The sequence below is a fragment of the Salvelinus alpinus genome, chromosome 8, assembly GCF_045679555.1.
Source record: "Salvelinus alpinus chromosome 8, SLU_Salpinus.1, whole genome shotgun sequence".
NCBI lineage: Eukaryota > Metazoa > Chordata > Actinopteri > Salmoniformes > Salmonidae > Salvelinus > Salvelinus alpinus.
In genome coordinates this window covers 37143515-37164989 of record NC_092093.1, presented here as the reverse complement: position 1 = coordinate 37164989, position 21475 = coordinate 37143515, and the positions used below count along the sequence as shown (strand labels likewise).

The 21475-nt window shown below is 45.2% G+C and overlaps 1 protein-coding gene across 2 annotated transcripts in view; it reads right to left on the bottom strand.

Annotated features, from left to right (window-relative positions):
- LOC139582239 (transcription regulator protein BACH2-like) overlaps positions 1 to 21475 on the bottom strand; it is a 136752-nt gene that overhangs the window by 13522 nt on the left and 101755 nt on the right. For both annotated transcript variants that reach the window (XM_071412217.1, XM_071412218.1), the window contains exons 2-3: positions 13016 to 13270; positions 1676 to 3259 (exon numbers count right to left, since the gene is read on the bottom strand). In XM_071412217.1, coding sequence (XP_071268318.1) covers positions 1676 to 3259; positions 13016 to 13258 — 1827 coding nt within the window. In that variant the 5' untranslated portion in view covers positions 13259 to 13270. The remainder of the gene's footprint in view (positions 1 to 1675; positions 3260 to 13015; positions 13271 to 21475) is intronic.

Below are 21475 nucleotides of genomic sequence, written 5' to 3'. Positions count from 1 at the left end.
CTTTGACTCATACAAGATAACAAAGGGAACTGGAAATGTCTGAAGAGTCATTTTGGGGCTGCTTTTCTCTTCCTTGACAGCTCAACGCTGTAAATTACAATTGTCTATAGTAGAGCACTCAACAGTCCTTCAAACGGCCCATAAATCACTGGGTGTGGGTGCCACTAAGGTAATAATTACACATTACTGCTAGGGCTGTTAATCTCTCTGTTTGTGCACAGAAGAAGTGACTGACTGGGTTCTTTCCACAGTCCCTGTCATGTGGCTCCAACACCGGCGAAACAGGGACTAGGCTCTGTGAATCTGATCGCCATGGCAACGCACCAGTTTCTCTCTCTCTCGGCTCCCTGCGCACTTCAAGGTCTCAGGCTGAGAAGCGGCGAGCCTTTATCTTCCAGGCAAAGAGAAAACACGTCTGCCTACAACAAAAGCAAATGCTACGGATGCAATAGTTTCAAAATGAAATTGAAAGAGGCATCAGAGGCATTCTGTGTGAAGAAAAAAAGGATAATTTTACATTTCCTTTGGATGGAACAAAACAACTTCCATCCTGATTATAATTGTCCACTTGACTAGGCTGTATTCTATTTATCCTTCGTGACCTCACAGTAAACGACAACATCAACAACAACATCAGGCCTGTTCTGCAGTCAGCCTGGAGGACATCGGTTGTCTGGCCAGATGGATTAGGCGATGATTAGGGGATTGGCCATCCATCCTTGTCAGCAGCACGCCAGGCGCTGCAGGATGCAGTCTCATCATGACACAACGCGGAGCAGCCCCCCCCCCCCCCCCCCTCCACCAAACCACGTGCACAATACAGCTACATCCTGTTTCATTACGCTGCTATTGTACGATCGCTATCGCAAACATACTGTATATGCTTTATAGCTGTGTATAACACAACATAGCCTACCTTGCGTATATCTGTCACATACATTATAAGCTATATTTGTTTATAATACAACAAAGGCTAAATTCGCCGTCAAGTAGTGCAGGTGTTTTGGTGATACAGCATACATGTATACAGTGTACATGCCCAGCGAGGTGTCTCAACAATTAGCAGATGCAGATTGTGTGGAATTGGATTAGAGGTGTCCGGTTTGTGGAGGGATAATATCAGCTATTTAGCCTGTGACAGCTAGGGGGACAGAGATAAAGCCACAGGAGAACGTCTTCAGACCCCGGCCTTAGAGAGAACACGGACTCCTCCCCAGCTCCGGCCATCTACATCTGTCTATTAGCCCTTCTACACACACCAGCGCTTCCCTGTCCATAGGATCAACCAATCACAGCCCTCGACACAACCACCGCATCCTCGGGAGTGTGTGCGTGCGTGTGTGTGTGTGGGCTCAGATTGTTCTAGCGAGCGCGACTGGTTTGGACCCTCGCTCCTATTCAAACTCATTACACAGATCTCAAACAGTGCGTAAAGCCGATTAACATTATCAAGGCACATCTGTGCCCCTGTTCTGTTCACGGTGGCGTTGCTGTAAATCTTTTATTGAAAGAAAAGACTCCCACTTCAATTACATGATGATCTAATGACTGTAAATGCAGACACAGAGAGCTAGGTCACTGTGAGATGATGATTCGTCTACAAGGTGGGACTGGGTGTATGAGGCATTGTGTACAACATGAGAGAAGGCAGTGTGATAGTGTTAAATTCACTCACCTCTGGCCCTTGCTCGACTCGGCACGACTCGCTGTCACCCTCGGAGAAGGATCCCGACTCGTCGCTGGAGTTGGTGCCGTACGACTGCTCGCACTTGATCTTGGGGCGCACCTGGTTGAAGAGGGCATCTCCCCCTATCACGCCCTGGTCCTGCTGGTCGGTGGCGAGGCGGATCGCCACGTTGGAGCACGGCGAGGAGGAGAACTCAAACTGGGGCAGGCTGCAGGGTGAGCCACCGCTCCCGTCCTCCGCGTAGGAGTAGGAGGAGCAGGAGCTGGAGGTCCGCGTGCGGGTCTCGGAGGGCGGCGAGCGCGTGCACACCTTGATTGGTACTGGGCAGCTGGTGTTGGGCCGCGGGTGGCAGAGGAGCGGCGGGGGCTCTGTGGTGGTGGAAGCGAGGGTGGGGGCGCTGCTGGGAGAGTAGGTCTGTGAGGTGGGGAGGGACTGGCTGGCACCAGCCCACAGACTCTTTGGCGTGTGCTCTGAGAGCTCCATCTCCAAAGAGTTCCCACCAGGGTAGGAATGCGCCGGGGTTCCCAGACGGTCGCAGGCCCCTGGGGAGGAAAAGATGACACTGCGGCGGTCCAGCTCCACTTCCTGTTTGCAAACGCCGTCGCAGGAGGCGGACTTCAGCGACGACAGCATCGGAGGGAAGCCGTCCACTACCTTTGGGGATGTAACAGACAGGCCCAGCTCCACTGCAGTGAAAGGCCTGAAATCTTTTGTTTTGTGATCTCCCTGAGTGGTTTCTTTGTCTTCGGGGCAGACGCTGGCGAGTCTGTTGGCGAATAGCTGTTGTGACACGTTGGGCAGACCTGGCAGGTCCGTTCCTTTCTTGAAGAAGGCGCGGAGGCAGGTGGGGGACTTGCTCCTCTTGACGGAAGAGGGGGATACCACTGGGACACTGTCCAATTCCATGGCTGTCACATCGTCCTTGTCATGGCCATCCTGCTCGTCCCCTGACAAGCACAGCGAGATGGCCTCTTCCTCTGCCCGAGGCTCCACTTTGATTTGAGCCACCGGCGGCCTACTCTGGTCCCGGACCGCCCCGTCGCTGATGCCACCGCTGGTCTGCTTAAATAATAATGTGCTTGGAAAACCTGAGGTACTGGTGTGTGAGGAAGTGTCGTTATTGTGCTTGTTGCAGGCCCACTGGTACTTCCTGTATTTGGGGCAGCGAGGGAGGTCCGACGATCCGTGCCTGTCGAAGTCCAGCCGTCCATCTGCGAAGTCGCTGGGCACCGCCATGGCTAGCTGGTCCGCGTCTGGTGCTTGCCGCAAGGAGGCCAAGCATTCAGCGCGCCGCCGGACCCGGGGGGAGGCAACCTTTGTTGTCGTCTCAGACTGCATGCTCTCGTCCTCGGGCTCGTGGTTCCCCTCGGCCGGCGCCACCTTGCGGCACAGCAGCAGGCCGTCCTCCTCGCTGCGGAGCTGGGCCTCCAGGAAGCGAAAGCACGAGTCCTCCAGGTTGTGCATGCGCAGGAATTCGGCACAGCGGATGACCTCCTGGATGTTTTCTCTGCTGAGTAACAGCTTAGCAGTGTAGGCAAACTGCAACAATGGTGCGAATCCCCTGGCAGTGACCTGCGAAAAAACAGGGAAATTGCCAGCATTACCATCAGCACTGCTATTGTTCTGAGCCCTTGGAGTGTGGTGAGACAACCCGACAGCTCTAATGATCATAAACAAACACTTTAAAGTACCAGTTAATCTTTTATCGGGTCAGCACCGAACTTTCTATACAGCCTAGCAAATAAAAAAACCCAGTGGTGCTGGGCTAGCTGGCTGGCTGGTTGTGTCCAACTCCCATTTTCATTACAATAACCCTTGTGGCATACTGACATTCCACTGGCCCACCCCAGTCTGTCTGCCCTGCCGCCCGGCGGTAGCCTATCATTCTCCCCGGAAGTTTCCGCCCACCCCTAGTCTTGTGTTGTGTTGATGTACAGTGTAGGACCATATGGATTGCAGCTCGTGCTGCTGCCTCACTTTCAGGTTCAGTCCCCTGCAGCCCCTCTGAGGTGAAGTACCTCTAAAGCCTAATGATTTGCAAGACAGTGGCTAATCTTTATTGCAGCCATGTGGAGTAAACTAGGATGAGAGAGGGAATCCTACCATTTAGACTTAATGCTGGATAATTAGGTAAACTCCTGAGACTGCAGAAGCTTGGCCGCCCTCTACTACAGTTGTTACTGAAGACAGAGAGACAGGAGGAAGGAGCCAGGCTAGCTAGCTGTTTAATACCATTCTGCTTGGTGTCTGTAGAAGGAAACCAGTGTTAAGCTCAATTTGAGAGACACATCCCTTGCTCAGGCAACAGTAGCACACAGTGCTGTTTAACTACAGTTTCTGATGACGAATGCACCTCTGTTAGGGGCTTGCTCGAGGAATGCCACGTGAAACTACACAAGGCAAGGTGTGCTCACAAACACAATTACGAGTGCTTCACTTTGAATCGGGGAGCGGCATTGTTCAGCAAAGCACTTTTCTTTGTCTGAGCGATGTCAAGTTCCCGGTAACACTTAACGGGCTCTCTCAATGGGTTTTTAATGAGCAGGGACTAAAGGCCCAGTGTTTACTGATTATTTGTGCTTCCCATTGTTGCGAGGAACAACACAAGATGAATTACCTAGGTGCAATGGTATTCTCTCTCTCTGAGAGAGAAGACTGCCCGCTGCCCACTGTCAGCAGTAGAGGCTGCAGGCAAACCGGCACTCCAATGCTCGGTGCCACGCACCCTTCTAGTATAACAGGATATTCCCTCCTCAGAAATCAAGCTCACAAACCACAGAAATTTGCTTTTGGAAAAACAACTGGGCAGTGTATACAAGGAAATACAAACATAGAGGGGGAAAAAAAAAGAAAAAAAAGCCTGAGGTCATTCAATCATTCCTAGCAGAAGGAATGAAATCACTGAGATGTGTGTTGATTGTGTTGGAGGGATTATTCTAAATGGGTTTAAAATACACAAGATCGGGCCTCCTGAGTGGCGCAGTGGTTTAAGCCACTGCTAGCTGTGCCACTGGGTTCGAGTCCAGGCTCTGTCGCGATCGGGAGACCCATGTAGCGGTGCACAATTGGCCCACAGTTGTCCAGGTTAGGGAAGGGTTTGGCCGGATCAAACAATAACACTAGATACACTCACCTACGTATTTATTTGGACAGTGACACTAAAACTTTTAATTTGGCTCTATATTCCAACATTTTGGATTGGAGATCAAATGCTTTATATGAGACGACAGTATAGCATGTCACCTTTTATTTGAGGGTATTTCATACATATCTGTTTTCACCGTTTAGAAATGAATGCACTTTTTGTATTTAGCCCCCCCCATTAGAAGATGTCATAAGTATGTGGACAAATGACAGTATTACCGCATGGTACGGTATTTGCACCGCAGGGATCTCCAGAGAGTAGTGTGGTCATTCCAACGCATCACTGGGGGCACACCGCCTGCCCTCCAGGACATCTACAGCACCCGGTGTCACAGGAAGGGCAAGAACATAATCAAGAAACTTAGCCACCTGAGCCATGGCCTGTTCACCCTGCTACCATCTAGAAAGCGGAGACAGTACAGGTGCATCAAAGCTGGGACCGAGAGACTGAAAAACAGCTTCTATTTCTAGGCCATCAGACTGTTAAACAATCACCACCTGCCGGCCTCTGACCAGTACCCTGCCCTAAACCTTAGACACTGTCACTAGCTGGCTACCACCCGGTACTCTACCCTGCACTTTAGAGACTGCTGCCCTATAAACACTGGTCACTTTAGGAGCTAGTAACATAAGCATTTCGCTGCACCCGCTATAACATCTGCTAAACTTTGTACGTGACCAACAAACTTTTATTTGATTAGATTTAGCCTAAAGCATGTTTAGCATGTTTTGGGGGCATGATAGTCATGCCTCTGTAACTTTCTCACTCATCATTATTCTCGATTCATTCACGATTATCCGTAATTTTACACAGGTGGGTGTAACCCTGAATGCTGATTGGTTAAAACTTATTCCACAAGTTACCACCGGCTAAATCTATGACGTTAAAATTCCTAATTACTCTGTTCCATTTGACTGTGCAATCCACTGACTCATCAGCCCAGCAAGGCAATTTATAAACTTGATCTCCACTATAAAAAGCATCTAGACGTTATCTCACATATCTTTTAGACTAACATTTCGTTTTCAACAGCAGAGATTTGTATAAACCTTGCTGCCAGTCTCTATGACATTTGCAACATTGTTTCAATACTCAAATTTGATCTCCAGCTGTTGCATAGTAATGAAGGTGTCGGGAGTCTGGATGAGACATACAGGCAGGCAGCGTTTCTCAGACAATTGAAATCATGAATCTGCATCATTTTTTATAGATATATACAAAGAAATATCGATAGAAAACAGGTAAAACTAAACGAAGTGCAAATAATTTGCAGTCTTTACAGCTTCAGTGTTTGAAGTGATTGTGTTAGCGGTGTTGTTGGCTAGCTCCTCTGAACAACAGTGTTCTGAGGAGAGAGCACATTTTCTATGCCAGGTGAAATCGCACCTCATTAGCTCACTGTTATGGATGTATCCAAATAAATGTCACTAGAAAACAGCTTAAACAAATGCAAATGCAGCTACTGTTGTTATTCTGGCTGCACTGTTTGATGTGACTATAAATTAACCATAGTTGGCTAGCTAGCAAGCAAGGGATAAGAACGTTGCCAGCCAGTATGGCAATAGAACATTTAGAACAAACGACTGGGTTGCGTCCATAGATATAGAACAAAAAACGACTGGGTCGCATCTCTGGCAACCGAACCGATAGAACGAACAACCAGCCAGCTTGGGTAGCAACCCTAGATTTGTGTCAGGACTATATCTTGTGGAAGGACGAAATAGTATGAATAAATACATCAAAATAAAGTTAACGAAAATATGTCAATCATAATTTGAATAAATTGGTAACCCGTTGTGTGATAATGCCGTCGAAGCCGGTATTTGGAGGATATATTGGCACGGTTTGACAGCCGTCGACTTCATCTCGGACCTAACAACACCCGTGACAATATATCCTCCAAACACCGGCTTGTCGGCCATTATCACTTAATCATGGTAGCATCCACGTTAATGTAGAAGTGTTCAGAAACATATTCTATTCCTATTTACAATAAAAGTGACTCCAAAATGATACAATACATTATTTATCATTCATTTCAATTGGGCACAAAATAATCCGAAACAAACTGCAAATGCATCCAACAAGTTTGCAGTCACAACCTTGATGTAGTCATTGCATGCTAGGAATATGGGACCAAATACAAAACGTTTGACTTCATTTATTACACTCTAAGCGATTTTGTCCAAATACACCTTCAAATGGGGGGACTAGATACCTAAAGTGCATTGATTTCTAAACGGTAAAATAGATATGTATGGAAAATACCCTCAAATATAAGGTGACATTCTGTACTGTCGCCTCATATTAAATATTTAATCTCAAATCCAAAATGTATAGAGCCAAATTAAATGTTTTAGCTTTACAGTCCAAATAAACACGTAGGGGAGAGTATACTGATGTTACACACTTTTCTGTGAATAGATAACTTACAGTATATGCATTCAGTTATGCCACACATGATGTATATCATCATTTGAACTATGGACTACCTGCCCAAAACACTATGTGACATCATTATACAGTATCAGTATAATTCAACATTTGTTCAACATTTGTTATGTATACTAATGATCTTACAAAATACCTCCACTAAGCAGATGTTTACTATAGAAAATACGTGCGTGCCTGTGTACGGTGCACAGTGGGAGGGAAGAGGCTTTGACTGGACTCGCCACTACTGATGAGCACAGCACCTCTACTATACCACTGCAGCACCACTCTGGCACATCAGTGTGCGCAAACACGCGTGCACACAACACAGGAACACAGACACCTCCCTGCAGACAGATGGAAAGAGAGAGAGAGAGAGAGAGAGAGAGTGAGAGAGAGAGAGAGTGAGAGCGCCTCCTCGCCACGCACTGTCCACCCCTCACTTCCTTTGACACACCCACAAACAGGACAGATCCAACCAGCCGTCTTTAAACGTGAAAGTGGTTTGGGCTTAAATGAGGCTGGTCGGCTGGGCTTGGCTGGCCCGCCGCATCAGGGCTGCTGACAAACAGACACGGAGCTGCTGCTGGGCTGGGGGAAAAGTGCTGAGCGTCGCCGGGATCTATTTTCAGCTTGTATCAGCAGCTGCTGCCTGCGGGAGCACCTCTTTATGTGTGCCCTGCACCATATGTGATTACTCCAGTGATGAAACCAGCACAGTAGCCCAATGAAGGCAAGCGTGAGGGATCCGGAGGGGGAGAAAGAGAGAAAAAGAAGAGAGGGAGAGAGGGAGAGAGAGAAAGCCACACTAGAATAAATTAAAGGGTGAACAAAAAGCAAAGGATATAGGATATAAAGAGCATTTCCTGGTCATTAGTGGATCGACTTTGACATATGAAGCGTTTCAGGCCGTTAGCAGCACTTATTGCATGAGTTAAGACAAAGGGACAAATTAATCAAGGTGACAGATCTGGGCCATTTATGCTAATGTGGGCTTGTGGACTGGGTGGATCTGGCCCTACTCTGTGTCTGGGGACCGGGGGGAGGCGATACCATTACAGAGTAGGAAATTATAGCAAGAGTGCATCACAGAACCCTGACAATTCCCATGCCATTTTTGGGAAGTCCTTTTCAAATATCCTTTCATAAACAGGCAGTGTGGAATACTATCCTGCCCCTCTCTCTCGCTCTCACACGCCCTCTTCCTCCAGTCTATCTCTCTCTCTGTTCTTACATCAGCCTTTCACCCCTCTCTGAAGTAGAGATGGTTAATTTATGCAAATGCACTCCAGTGAATCCCTGCATGTCATGCATCCTAATGACGACATTGCATGGCATGACAATGGAGTACTTCCCCGGCCGCCGCCGCCGAGCCTGAAGATAAATACTCCATCTCCACTGGAGAGTCTACCCGCTAGATGCTTTAATATCAGCTCTGCCGAGTAACCTCGACGACTATGAGTCACAGCACAGCGCTAATGGAGGGAGATACTGCATGGACGGTTGGCTGCCATTGCGATTTACCGTAGTAGGATGGGGATGGGAGAGAGTGGAGGAGGGAGCACAGGGACAATGAACTGCTGCAGTAGAGCCAAGCCCATTGGTCAGTCTGTTCTGAATCCATTTAGGCCACTGTGCCAATAACAGTAGGGAAATACAAGTCATATAAAGTCAATTTGACGGCTAATGTGAATGAATGCATAATGTCTCATCCGTGATGAGAAGGAAAGGAACACCATGTTTTTCCACACTGGGACGTCTAGCTACAGCTTAGCCGTAACTGTAGAGTTTTATTTGACCTTTATTTAACTAGGCAAGTCAGTTAAGAACAAATTCTTATTTTCAATGACGGCCTAGGAACAGTGGGTTAACTGCCTTGTTCAGGGGGCGAACGACAGATTTTTACCTTTTCAGCTCGGGGATTCAATCTAGCAACCTTTCGGTTACTAGTCCAACGCTCTAACCACTAGGCTACCTGCCGCCCCAGTAAACCTCCCTTGGCAGTGTGGATTAAATCAAACACTGCACTGCTTAATCCTCTTGTAGTTTACTGTCCATGGTGAGACATTGGGGAGGACATGACCCTGCAGCTTTGCTAGGAGTACGCTCAGCTCTGACTTCACACACTGTCCCTGTCTTTATTCTTCAGGATGCTGCACTCTATCCTGTTTTGTTTCTATACAAACTGGCTAACTGCAGAACATTAGTGCCGTCCCCCGTTTGAGACACCCTGCGTCTGAGATGAGACATTGAAAATACAGCGCAGCCAGTGGTTAATTGTCTGGGTCTCGTGGGTTAAGTCCAGCTATTATAAACACACAGGGATCACTCTGCAGGCTCTCACCGGGTGTTCCGTACTGACTGGCTGGCTGGTTGACTGACTGACTGGCTGGCTAGTAGGCTGGGAGGGGAACATAAGCTGCTCAAGGTGCTTGTCAGAGCAGCCTGCTCAAACAGCAGACAAAGAGCCTGTATCCTTACTGTCAGCTTAGCGCTGAGCGCTGTGCCCTTGTGCTGGCGGAGCGGAGACCCCCTGCTACGACCAGGGGGGCTTGGCATTAGCACCAGCAGTTACACCAGGGAGTATCGCTAGCGTACTCGTTCTTCTCTCTTCCTTGTCTCACTCCCCTCTCCTCCCTTCTTCTCCCACCCCTCCCCCACTATCAGTATGGGGAAGACTGAGTTGGAGATACGCGCCCGGCTCCCGCCATCTGTCTAATAAGCTGTAAATGTGTGATAGTCTCCTGCTTAGGCTCCCTGTTTGTGTAAAGCCATGCTGTTGCGGCTCTGCTTCCACCTCACCCTGAGTCCCTCAGATTAGTTAGCCGGGCTTCTGCAGGTCCCGACCTGATCAAGTGTCTGTGGAGGGGGGTGGTGGTGGTGTTGGGGGATGTCACTCACCAACCCTAAACCTCTCAAGGCACATTACATTTCCCTGTCTCATCAGCCACTCATCCACCATTCCCTCCCAACCCACTTCACCAGGGCTCAAAATGATACTTAGTACAGATTGCCAAATCACTGCAATCGAAGCAGTGTGGCTGGGGTTGTATTTTTCTGTTTTGCTGAAGAGGGAGTTAAAAAATACGCACCAATGGGTCTGAGTCATGACTGAGGGAACTGACAAACAGGAGGCGGGTGGAGGTTTCAACCATCTGCCCCTCTGTTGAATCACAGGGAAGGTACTGAACGTCCTTAATGTCACCCTATTCCCTACATAGTCCACTGCTTTTGAACCAGACCCCTATTGGCCCTGGTGAAAAGCAGTGGACTATATACAGTATAAGGTACCCCTCCCGAAGCATGCTGAGTAAACCAGAGGCCAGAGACGGCTACCGGTCCAGCAAGGGGCCCCCCCCCCCCCCCCATCCTCCAGCAGTCTGGATCTGCAATCAATCTTCTCCAGTCTATTCACCCTGGTCAGAGCTGCTTTCCCATACTGTGGTGAAATAGGAATGTGCAAAGGACGCATGGAGCAAGTCAGTCGGCTTGCCTGTGTATGAATGAACATTTGATTTGAATTGATTTCATTATCAAATCCTGCGCCGCATCCCGTGCAATTATTCGGTGCATTAGAATCCTAACGCAAATTCACTAATAATAATCAAATCACCCCTACAGTAGTAGGCATGGAATTCGGTCGCTGTATATTTTCTATGAGGATATTTTTGATAAGGAAACCATGGGGACGTGCTGACAAGTAGGTCAAACTGACACCCTCCCAGCCGGGCTCCAGTGAGATGGTGCGAGCGGGGATCCAGTCAGACATTACACTTACGCCCAGTTTCATCATGTAGAAGAGCAGCTCTGAACTGATCGACGCGGACTCGCTCCGTCGCCGCGCTGCTGCCCGCCGTGGCGTGATGACCGCTCTTCTCCAGCGGGGGGCACTCTCTGAAACGCCTCTCCTTCATTCGATCTCATATTACATCATACTGGTCCGTCTATGAATAGCCCTTTGTTCTGGCCCTGTTCTGTGATGTGGAGGAATGGTCTATTGTGACTGTGAGTGCAGCCTTCTATCATCCAATGCAAACCAAGTGTCCTCTGTTTGTTTGCTCTTGCTTGGCGAAGGACTTAAAGGAGACAAGACCTGATTGTTCTACTTTCGTGATCTGATCACGAACAAAGACCTTGACGAACGGGCCCCGTCTCTCTCTCTCTCTGAAACGGCTATGACATTAAATGGATGATGAGGTCACTAACCGGTTGCAGCCCCGGCGACTTCGAACTGACAAGGTCATCTGGGAGGAGCGAGGAATGATACAGTTCGGGGGAGGAGAGGATAGCGTCATAGCCCCCGCAATGGTCTTTGTTTCACATTTCATCTGCAGTGTGTTTTTTTCTTTCTCTCCCCCCCCCCCCTCTCTCTCTATCACTCTCTCTCTCTCTCTCTCCCTGCCTGTCGGTGGTGATCATCAAGGCCTCCTCGGTTAGTTGCCCTTTGTTGCACATAGGTGGCAGCCTTCTGTAGTGCTGGGGAACACAGCCCCTCTCGATCTCTCTGACTGGAGCCAGACCCACCAGTATCAAGGAGGCCTAGTGAGTTAAAGGTTGGTCGGTGCTGCATTGTTGCCGACACAAATCGGTGGGGCGAGAGTGGCCATAAGGCAACCGCAGCAGAACGGACACAAATGTGTCAGCGCCTGTGAGTCACGGACCATAAAGACGCGGGTGACAGAGGACCTTAAAACTTGATTGATGACATCAATGAAATGACCTTCCCTACATGTTGGGACAGTGACCCGTCTAGACAGGACAGTGTGAGTGAAATATTGGATGTGTCCCAAATGGCACCCTATTCCCTATATAGTGCACTACTTTCAACCAGGGCCCATGGACATTAAAGGCACAGGCTCTTTCAGAAACATGTCACTTTCCACACACGCTCACACCTGAAATACACAGCTGCTCATGCATTATGCATAACGCAGAAAGTGTGAATGAAAGGGATTCTGCTTCGGTGTGTGTCGCGGAGCCATTCCCAGGAGTAACTGATAGTAACTCACTCAACACATGATGCTCATTGTACATGAGGCAGGAACGGATTGATCTTTCAGGAGAGATCTCCGCCGAGATCGAGTGACGACGACTTATTTTCTCGCGAGCCCCCGCGACAGCAGAAGCCTTTTGACAGGCGTTCATGTTATAAACATGTGGTGTGTGCCCCAGTTCCGCGCACCACATGTTTGTACGGTATGTGACGTGTAAGTGTGTTAAATGAATACATCTGTGGAGAACTTGAATCACTCTATGACACATCTATGAGTGAATGACTGGAGGCTGGAATGACAGGGGTGCTGGGAAGAGGAAGCAGAGTGTTGGCTGTGTGAGGGAGAGGACTCTACCTGCGACAGAGAGCTGAGGAGCTGAAGAGAGCAGTGAGCTGAGGGAAAGGTGATAATTGCTAATCATGTCTCTACATTATCTACTAGCACCGTCGCTAGCACACCTCCCTATCTCACTCTCTCGCCTTCAGCTACTAGACCTCACAGATTCAATTAAAACACGTATGTTGCCTTGTTTCCTGCTTGGCTGACACCATTCATCTCGATACCATTCCCCTTGACACCGTTCACGGCAAAGTGAGTTTCAGTATTGGAATGAGAAGTTATCAAGTGACTAGTGATAAAAATGGGCTGATGATAAAATAACCTGATTGGAGGGAATATCTAACTGTGTGTTTGACCAGGTGTGGAAACGAAGAGGTTCTTCTGAACGCACAGGGTTTTAATACAGTAGATACGTACCTCTCCAGGTAGGCTGAGGAACAAGCCATTCTCAGCCTGTCGAACCAGAGCCTGCGAGAAGTACTCTGAGCAGGCGGCCAGCACGGCCCTGTGGCCGCGGAACTCCTTGCCCTCCACCAGGACAGTCACATCGCACAGGATATCCTGCTTCCGCTGGTCGTTCAGGCACAGGAGGATATTGGTACAATGAACCGTCGACTCATACACGTACATGGGGGCTTCAGGCTTCTCATCCACGGACATTCCGCTCACGCCCTGGAAATAGAAGCACAACGGGGGGGGGGGGGGGGGGGGGGTTAGCTTTCAGCATAATGCGGCGGGCCCTGTCGGTAAGCTTGCGCATACTGCAGGGCTGACATCAGTGGCCCTCTCCTTGCACAGCCTCATCCCACCCCACCAGCCCCAAACACAGTCAACCCCATGATTCAACACTTGCACCACGACCAGATTAAACCCGCCTCCGCTTAGCTCAGCATTCAGCTCTACTCTCTCACTTTCCCCTTCCCTGGTCTAGCATCAACACACACACACACACACACACACACACACACACACACACACACACACACACACACACACACACACACACACACACACACACACACACACACACACACACACACACACACACACACACACACACACACACTCGAGTCACAGGCACCTAACACATTCCCACTCATATACACCCGTGCATGCAAACACACAAGCAATAATACAATCCTCCCCCGTCCACACACACACACCTTCACGTAGACTCCTGTAGACAACCCCACACACAACCCAATCCTGACCTCCTCATACTCCCAAGCAAACACACGCACGCACGCACGCCACAGCGCAAACAGAAAAACGGCTTGCATACCTCAGTGCACACAGACACTGACATAGCACAACAGAAGGCTTAGTCTCAAGGGTGTCGTCCTTTCACACAGGCAGTAAGAAGAAAAGGCCACATGCTGGTAATCTATCCAGGTTGGGAGGGATAGCGACTATGAGTGGCACTCGAGCACACTCAGCACTGAGTAACACGAGTCTCGACAGGGAGAGGAACGAACACCCGCTACACAAACACAACTCCAGCCTCCTCACCACCGCTGTGTAAACTGTGTGAGGGAATGCAGTTGTTCATGTTGCTTTAAGGCATCAGAAGGCTGAGATTTGGCAGGGAAGAAATGCATACTGTCAAGCTATTCAAATGCGTTTTAATGTTATCAGTTGTCCACATACACCGTGCAGTGAGAATCTGCAAAAGGGGATCTTTTTGCACTCAAACAACGGCACGTTTGGACGAACGTTCCGTCTCGAGTGACTATTAAATAGGAAATGACCGAAGAACAATGTAAATGATCAAATTAAACTGTTTTAAATCACTATAGAAACCAAGTAATGAACACAGATAGTGCCTGCCAGGCTGTTTTCCATCACATAATGACTCTTCACTTTCGCAGCGCTTGCCACTAACGTATAGTTTAAACATGACTGAATCAGAACTGCTGCGTGCCTATATAGTTCTTTCAAAACACACATCCTAAGAAGTCCTGCACTGGGAACCGGCTGTGTATTTGCACGAAGTCAGTGCCAGCCTGACTTTCCCCTCTGCTCACCCCCTGGTGATCGATAAACATGAAACTATCTTTCCGCAGAGAAGTCATATGACTCTTTCGTCCCCTGAGTTTGCTTACCCGACATCCCCTACTTCATTCCTGGTTGTTCACGTGGAAGACAGACCACTTTGTCTACATGTAGCGATCAGTCACATTAAATTGAGTCTCAGTCACATTAAATTGAGTCCCTTGTGACCGGCCAGACCGTGCATTCCTTAACCCTCTGACACTGTGCCACATTTGAAGGAGTCTTGGCTCTCAGACAGGCAAATATAATATCGGTAACACGACTCTAACACACCGTCTCGCCATAGGGGGGACGACATTACTGGTGAGAATGGAGACTTCTCCCCTTGCAAATGGAAATGTCTCTGTTGAAAATGGGAATCCTGTCTTGTAAATGGATGTGGACCCAGGTGTGCTGGTGGCATGCCATGCATGTCCAGGTTCTACTACAGTCCACACTATGTAGTCATCAACTAGTTCTGGCTCTTACCTCTCCAGGTATAAAAACAAACTGGTACTATACCAGACATCATTCCAGGCTAGGATATCATATGTTTTCCATGCGGGGAACCCCTGTCCAGACATTTACAGTGGTTGTCTGAGTGGCCAGCCCTAATTATTGTTTCGTTTTTTTATTTCCACCAAACATTTCTCAGTTGGCTTGGCAGGATAATGACCTGTCTTCCAAGAATAATGTTTCCAGATGTGGTTGCAAGGTTCATAACAATTCAAACATGCTATTTCTAACCCTGGAATGGGCATTCGCCTTGCTTCGATTTCAGACGTTTGTTTCGCAATGGGGAAATGAAAATACAAGGGATATATACACACACACACACACGCACGCACCACAAAATTACTGGTTATGGTCGTGTGCTGATTCGAATTGCTGAGGGATGCAAAGCTCTTTTTCTTTTTTCAAGGTTCATTCTTTTCAACTGTAGCTCTTTTCGCTAACCGATGCAGCTAACCGGTTTTGTAACTAACACTCCTGCACAGATCAAAAAGCGCAGTAGCGTGGCGATGAGTTTCCCGACACCCGTCAACAGAGCTGACTCCAGGGGCTTTACCACAACTCCATTCTCCTGAAGCACGAACACTGATCTGAGTGGCACTGATTAACACTAATGAGGCTGGAGAGGAGTCAGTTCTCAGCTCTGATCTTCACACATCACGGTTGAAACGTTACATGTTCTGTACATGCAGTGGGGTCTGGAATGATTGACGTCCTTGATAAAGATGAGCAATAATATAATAATTCTGAGTGAGAGAGTTACAGAGGGTCAAAGATCATACCTCCAAGACATTCTAACCTCCCATGTTATTGGTAATGGTGAGAGGTTGGCATGTCTTGGGGGTATGATCTTTAAACCCCGATTATTTCATGATTTCCATAATCATGGTAGCATCCACATTAATGTAAGTGTTCAGAAACATCTTATCTTCTGATTTACAATAACTCCAAAATGACACAATACACCATTCAGTTCCTATTGGGCAAAACATCATCCGAAACACCGCCAAAACAAACTACAAATGCATACAACAAGTCCCAACCTTGATGTAGTCATTGCGTGCTAGGAATATGGGACCAAATACTAAAATGTTGACTCATTTATTTATATGAATCTTTAGGTGTTAATAATTTTGACCCCTACCTTTATGAGAAAAAAACATTTAAAAAAGAATCTCTCTCTGAGCAATTGTACTAGTATAAATTAATATAATAAATTTTTATTTAGCATACAATAAAGCTCAGTATTTTAATTATGTATTTTATAGAGTCATTATTGCTAATCTTTATCAAGGGTGTTAATAATTTCGAACTACAATGTATATACACGCATGCACATACACACGTATATACACAATGTACGTACGCACGCACGCACACACACACACCTGCACACAGCCTGTTTGAATTCAATGCAATGTGCTACTACAGTACAGTATGTATTACTACAGTACAATATGAGGTTACTACAGTATAGTATGTGCTACTACAGTACAGTATGTGCTACTACAGTATAGTATGTGCTACTACAGTACAGTATGTGCTACTACAGTATAGTATGTGCTACTACAGCATAGTATATGCTACTACAATATAGTATGTGCTACTACAGTATAGTATGTGCTACTACAGTACAGTATGTGCAACTACAGTATAATATGTGCTACTACAATATAGTATGTGCTACTACAGTACAGTGTGTGCTACTACAGTATAGTATGTGCTACCACAGTACAGTATGTGCTACTACAGTACAGTATGTGCTACTACAGTATAGTATGTGCTACTACAGTACAGTATGTGCTACTACAGTATAGTATGTGCTACTACAGCATAGTATATGCTACTACAATATAGTATGTGCTACTACAGTATAGTATGTGCTACTACAGTACAGTATGTGCAACTACAGTATAATATGTGCTACTACAGTATAGTATGTGCTACTACAGTACAGTATGTGCTACTACAGTATAGTATGTGCTACTACAGTATAGTATGTGCTACTACAGTACAGTATGTGCTACTACAGTATAGTATGTGCTACTACAGTACAGTATGTGCTACTACAGCATAGTATGTGCTACTACAGTACAGTATGTGCTACTACAGTATAGTATGTGCTACTACTACAATACAGTATGTGTTACTACAGTATAGTATGTGCTACTACAGTACAGTATGTGTTACTACAATACAGTATGTGCTACTACAGTATAGTATGTGCTACTACAATACAGTATGTTCTACTACAATACAGTATGTGCTACTACAGTATAGTATATGCTACTACAGTATAGTATGTGCTACTACAGTATAGTATGTGCTACTACAGTATAGTATGTGCTACTACAGTACAGTATGTGATACTACAATACAGTATGTGCTACTACAGTATAGTATGTGCTACTACAATACAGTATGTGCTACTACAGTATAGTATGTGTTACTACAGTATAGTATATGCTACTACAGTATAGTATGTGCTACTACAGTACAGTATGTGCTACTACAGTATAGTATGTGCTACTACAGTACAGTATGTGCTACTACAGTATAGTATGTGCTACTACAGTACAGTATGTGCTACTACAGTATAGTATGTGCTACTACAGTACAGTATGTGCTACTACAGTATAGTATGTGCTACTACAGTATAGTATGTGCTACTACAGTATAGTATGTGCTACTACAATACAGTATGTGCTACTACAGTATAGTATATGCTACTACAGTATAGTATGTGCTACTACAGTACAGTATGTACTACTACAGTGCAGTATGTGCTACTACAGTATAGTATGTGCTACTACAGTATAGTATGTGTTACTACAGTGCCGCATGTGCATACAGTACAGTATGTGCTACTACAGTGTAGTATGTGCTACTACAGTATAGTATGTGATACTACAGTGCAGCATGTGCATACAGTACAGTATGTGCTACTACAGTATAGTATGTGTTACTACAGTGCAGCATTTGCATACAGTACAGTATGTGTTACTACAGTATAGTATGTGCTACTACAGTATAGTATGTGCTACTACAGTACAGTATGTGCTACTACAGTATAGTATGTGCTACTACAGCATAGTATATGCTACTACAATATAGTATGTGCTACTACAGTATAGTATGTGCTACTACAGTACAGTATGTGCAACTACAGTATAATATGTGCTACTACAATATAGTATGTGCTACTACAGTACAGTGTGTGCTACTACAGTATAGTATGTGCTACCACAGTACAGTATGTGCTACTACAGTACAGTATGTGCTACTACAGTATAGTATGTGCTACTACAGTACAGTATGTGCTACTACAGTATAGTATGTGCTACTACAGCATAGTATATGCTACTACAATATAGTATGTGCTACTACAGTATAGTATGTGCTACTACAGTACAGTATGTGCAACTACAGTATAATATGTGCTACTACAGTATAGTATGTGCTACTACAGTACAGTATGTGCTACTACAGCATAGTATGTGCTACTACAGTATAGTATGTGCTACTACAGTACAGTATGTGCTACTACAGTATAGTATGTGCTACTACAGTACAGTATGTGCTACTACAGCATAGTATGTGCTACTACAGTACAGTATGTGCTACTACAGTATAGTATGTGCTACTACTACAATACAGTATGTGTTACTACAGTATAGTATGTGCTACTACAGTACAGTATGTGTTACTACAATACAGTATGTGCTACTACAGTATAGTATGTGCTACTACAATACAGTATGTTCTACTACAATACAGTATGTGCTACTACAGTATAGTATATGCTACTACAGTATAGTATGTGCTACTACAGTATAGTATGTGCTACTACAGTATAGTATGTGCTACTACAGTACAGTATGTGATACTACAATACAGTATGTGCTACTACAGTATAGTATGTGCTACTACAATACAGTATGTGCTACTACAGTATAGTATGTGTTACTACAGTATAGTATATGCTACTACAGTATAGTATGTGCTACTACAGTACAGTATGTGCTACTACAGTATAGTATGTGCTACTACAGTACAGTATGTGCTACTACAGTATAGTATGTGCTACTACAGTACAGTATGTGCTACTACAGTATAGTATGTGCTACTACAGTACAGTATGTGCTACTACAGTATAGTATGTGCTACTACAGTATAGTATGTGCTACTACAGTATAGTATGTGCTACTACAATACAGTATGTGCTACTACAGTATAGTATATGCTACTACAGTATAGTATGTGCTACTACAGTACAGTATGTACTACTACAGTGCAGTATGTGCTACTACAGTATAGTATGTGCTACTACAGTATAGTATGTGTTACTACAGTGCCGCATGTGCATACAGTACAGTATGTGCTACTACAGTGTAGTATGTGCTACTACAGTATAGTATGTGATACTACAGTGCAGCATGTGCATACAGTACAGTATGTGCTACTACAGTATAGTATGTGTTACTACAGTGCAGCATTTGCATACAGTACAGTATGTGTTACTACAGTATAGTATGTGCTACTACAGTATAGTATGTGTTACTACAGTACAGTATGTGCTACTACAGTATAGTATGTGTTACTACAGTGTAGCATGTGCATACAGTACAGTATGGGCTACTACAATACAGTATGTGCTACTACAGTATAGTATGTGCTACTACAATACAGTATGTTCTACTACAATACAGTATGTGCTACTACAGTATAGTATATGCTACTACAGTATAGTATGTGCTACTACAGTATAGTATGTGCTACTACAGTATAGTATGTGCTACTACAGTACAGTATGTGATACTACAATACAGTATGTGCTACTACAGTATAGTATGTGCTACTACAATACAGTATGTGCTACTACAGTATAGTATGTGTTACTACAGTATAGTATATGCTACTACAGTATAGTATGTGCTACTACAGTACAGTATGTGCTACTACAGTATAGTATGTGCTACTACAGTACAGTATGTGCTACTACAGTATAGTATGTGCTACTACAGTACAGTATGTGCTACTACAGTATAGTATGTGCTACTACAGTACAGTATGTGCTACTACAGTATAGTATGTGCTACTACAGTATAGTATGTGCTACTACAGTATAGTATGTGCTACTACAATACAGTATGTGCTACTACAGTATAGTATATGCTACTACAGTATAGTATGTGCTACTACAGTACAGTATGTACTACTACAGTGCAGTATGTGCTACTACAGTACAGTATGTGCTACTACAGTATAGTATGTGCTACTACAGTACAGTATGTGCTACTACAGTATAGTATGTGCTACTACAGTACAGTATGTGCTACTACAGTATAGTATGTGCTACTACAGTACAGTATGTGCTACTACAGTATAGTATGTGCTACTACAGTATAGTATGTGCTACTACAGTATAGTATGTGCTACTACAATACAGTATGTGCTACTACAGTATAGTATATGCTACTACAGTATAGTATGTGCTACTACAGTACAGTATGTACTACTACAGTGCAGTATGTGCTACTACAGTATAGTATGTGCTACTACAGTATAGTATGTGTTACTACAGTGCCGCATGTGCATACAGTACAGTATGTGCTACTACAGTGTAGTATGTGCTACTACAGTATAGTATGTGATACTACAGTGCAGCATGTGCATACAGTACAGTATGTGCTACTACAGTATAGTATGTGTTACTACAGTGCAGCATTTGCATACAGTACAGTATGTGTTACTACAGTATAGTATGTGCTACTACAGTATAGTATGTGTTACTACAGTACAGTATGTGCTACTACAGTATAGTATGTGTTACTACAGTGTAGCATGTGCATACAGTACAGTATGGGCTACTACAATACAGTATGTGCTACTACAGTATAGTATGTGCTACTACAATACAGTATGTTCTACTACAATACAGTATGTGCTACTACAGTATAGTATATGCTACTACAGTATAGTATGTGCTACTACAGTATAGTATGTGCTACTACAGTATAGTATGTGCTACTACAGTACAGTATGTGATACTACAATACAGTATGTGCTACTACAGTATAGTATGTGCTACTACAATACAGTATGTGCTACTACAGTATAGTATGTGTTACTACAGTATAGTATATGCTACTACAGTATAGTATGTGCTACTACAGTACAGTATGTGCTACTACAGTATAGTATGTGCTACTACAGTACAGTATGTGCTACTACAGTATAGTATGTGCTACTACAGTACAGTATGTGCTACTACAGTATAGTATGTGCTACTACAGTACAGTATGTGCTACTACAGTATAGTATGTGCTACTA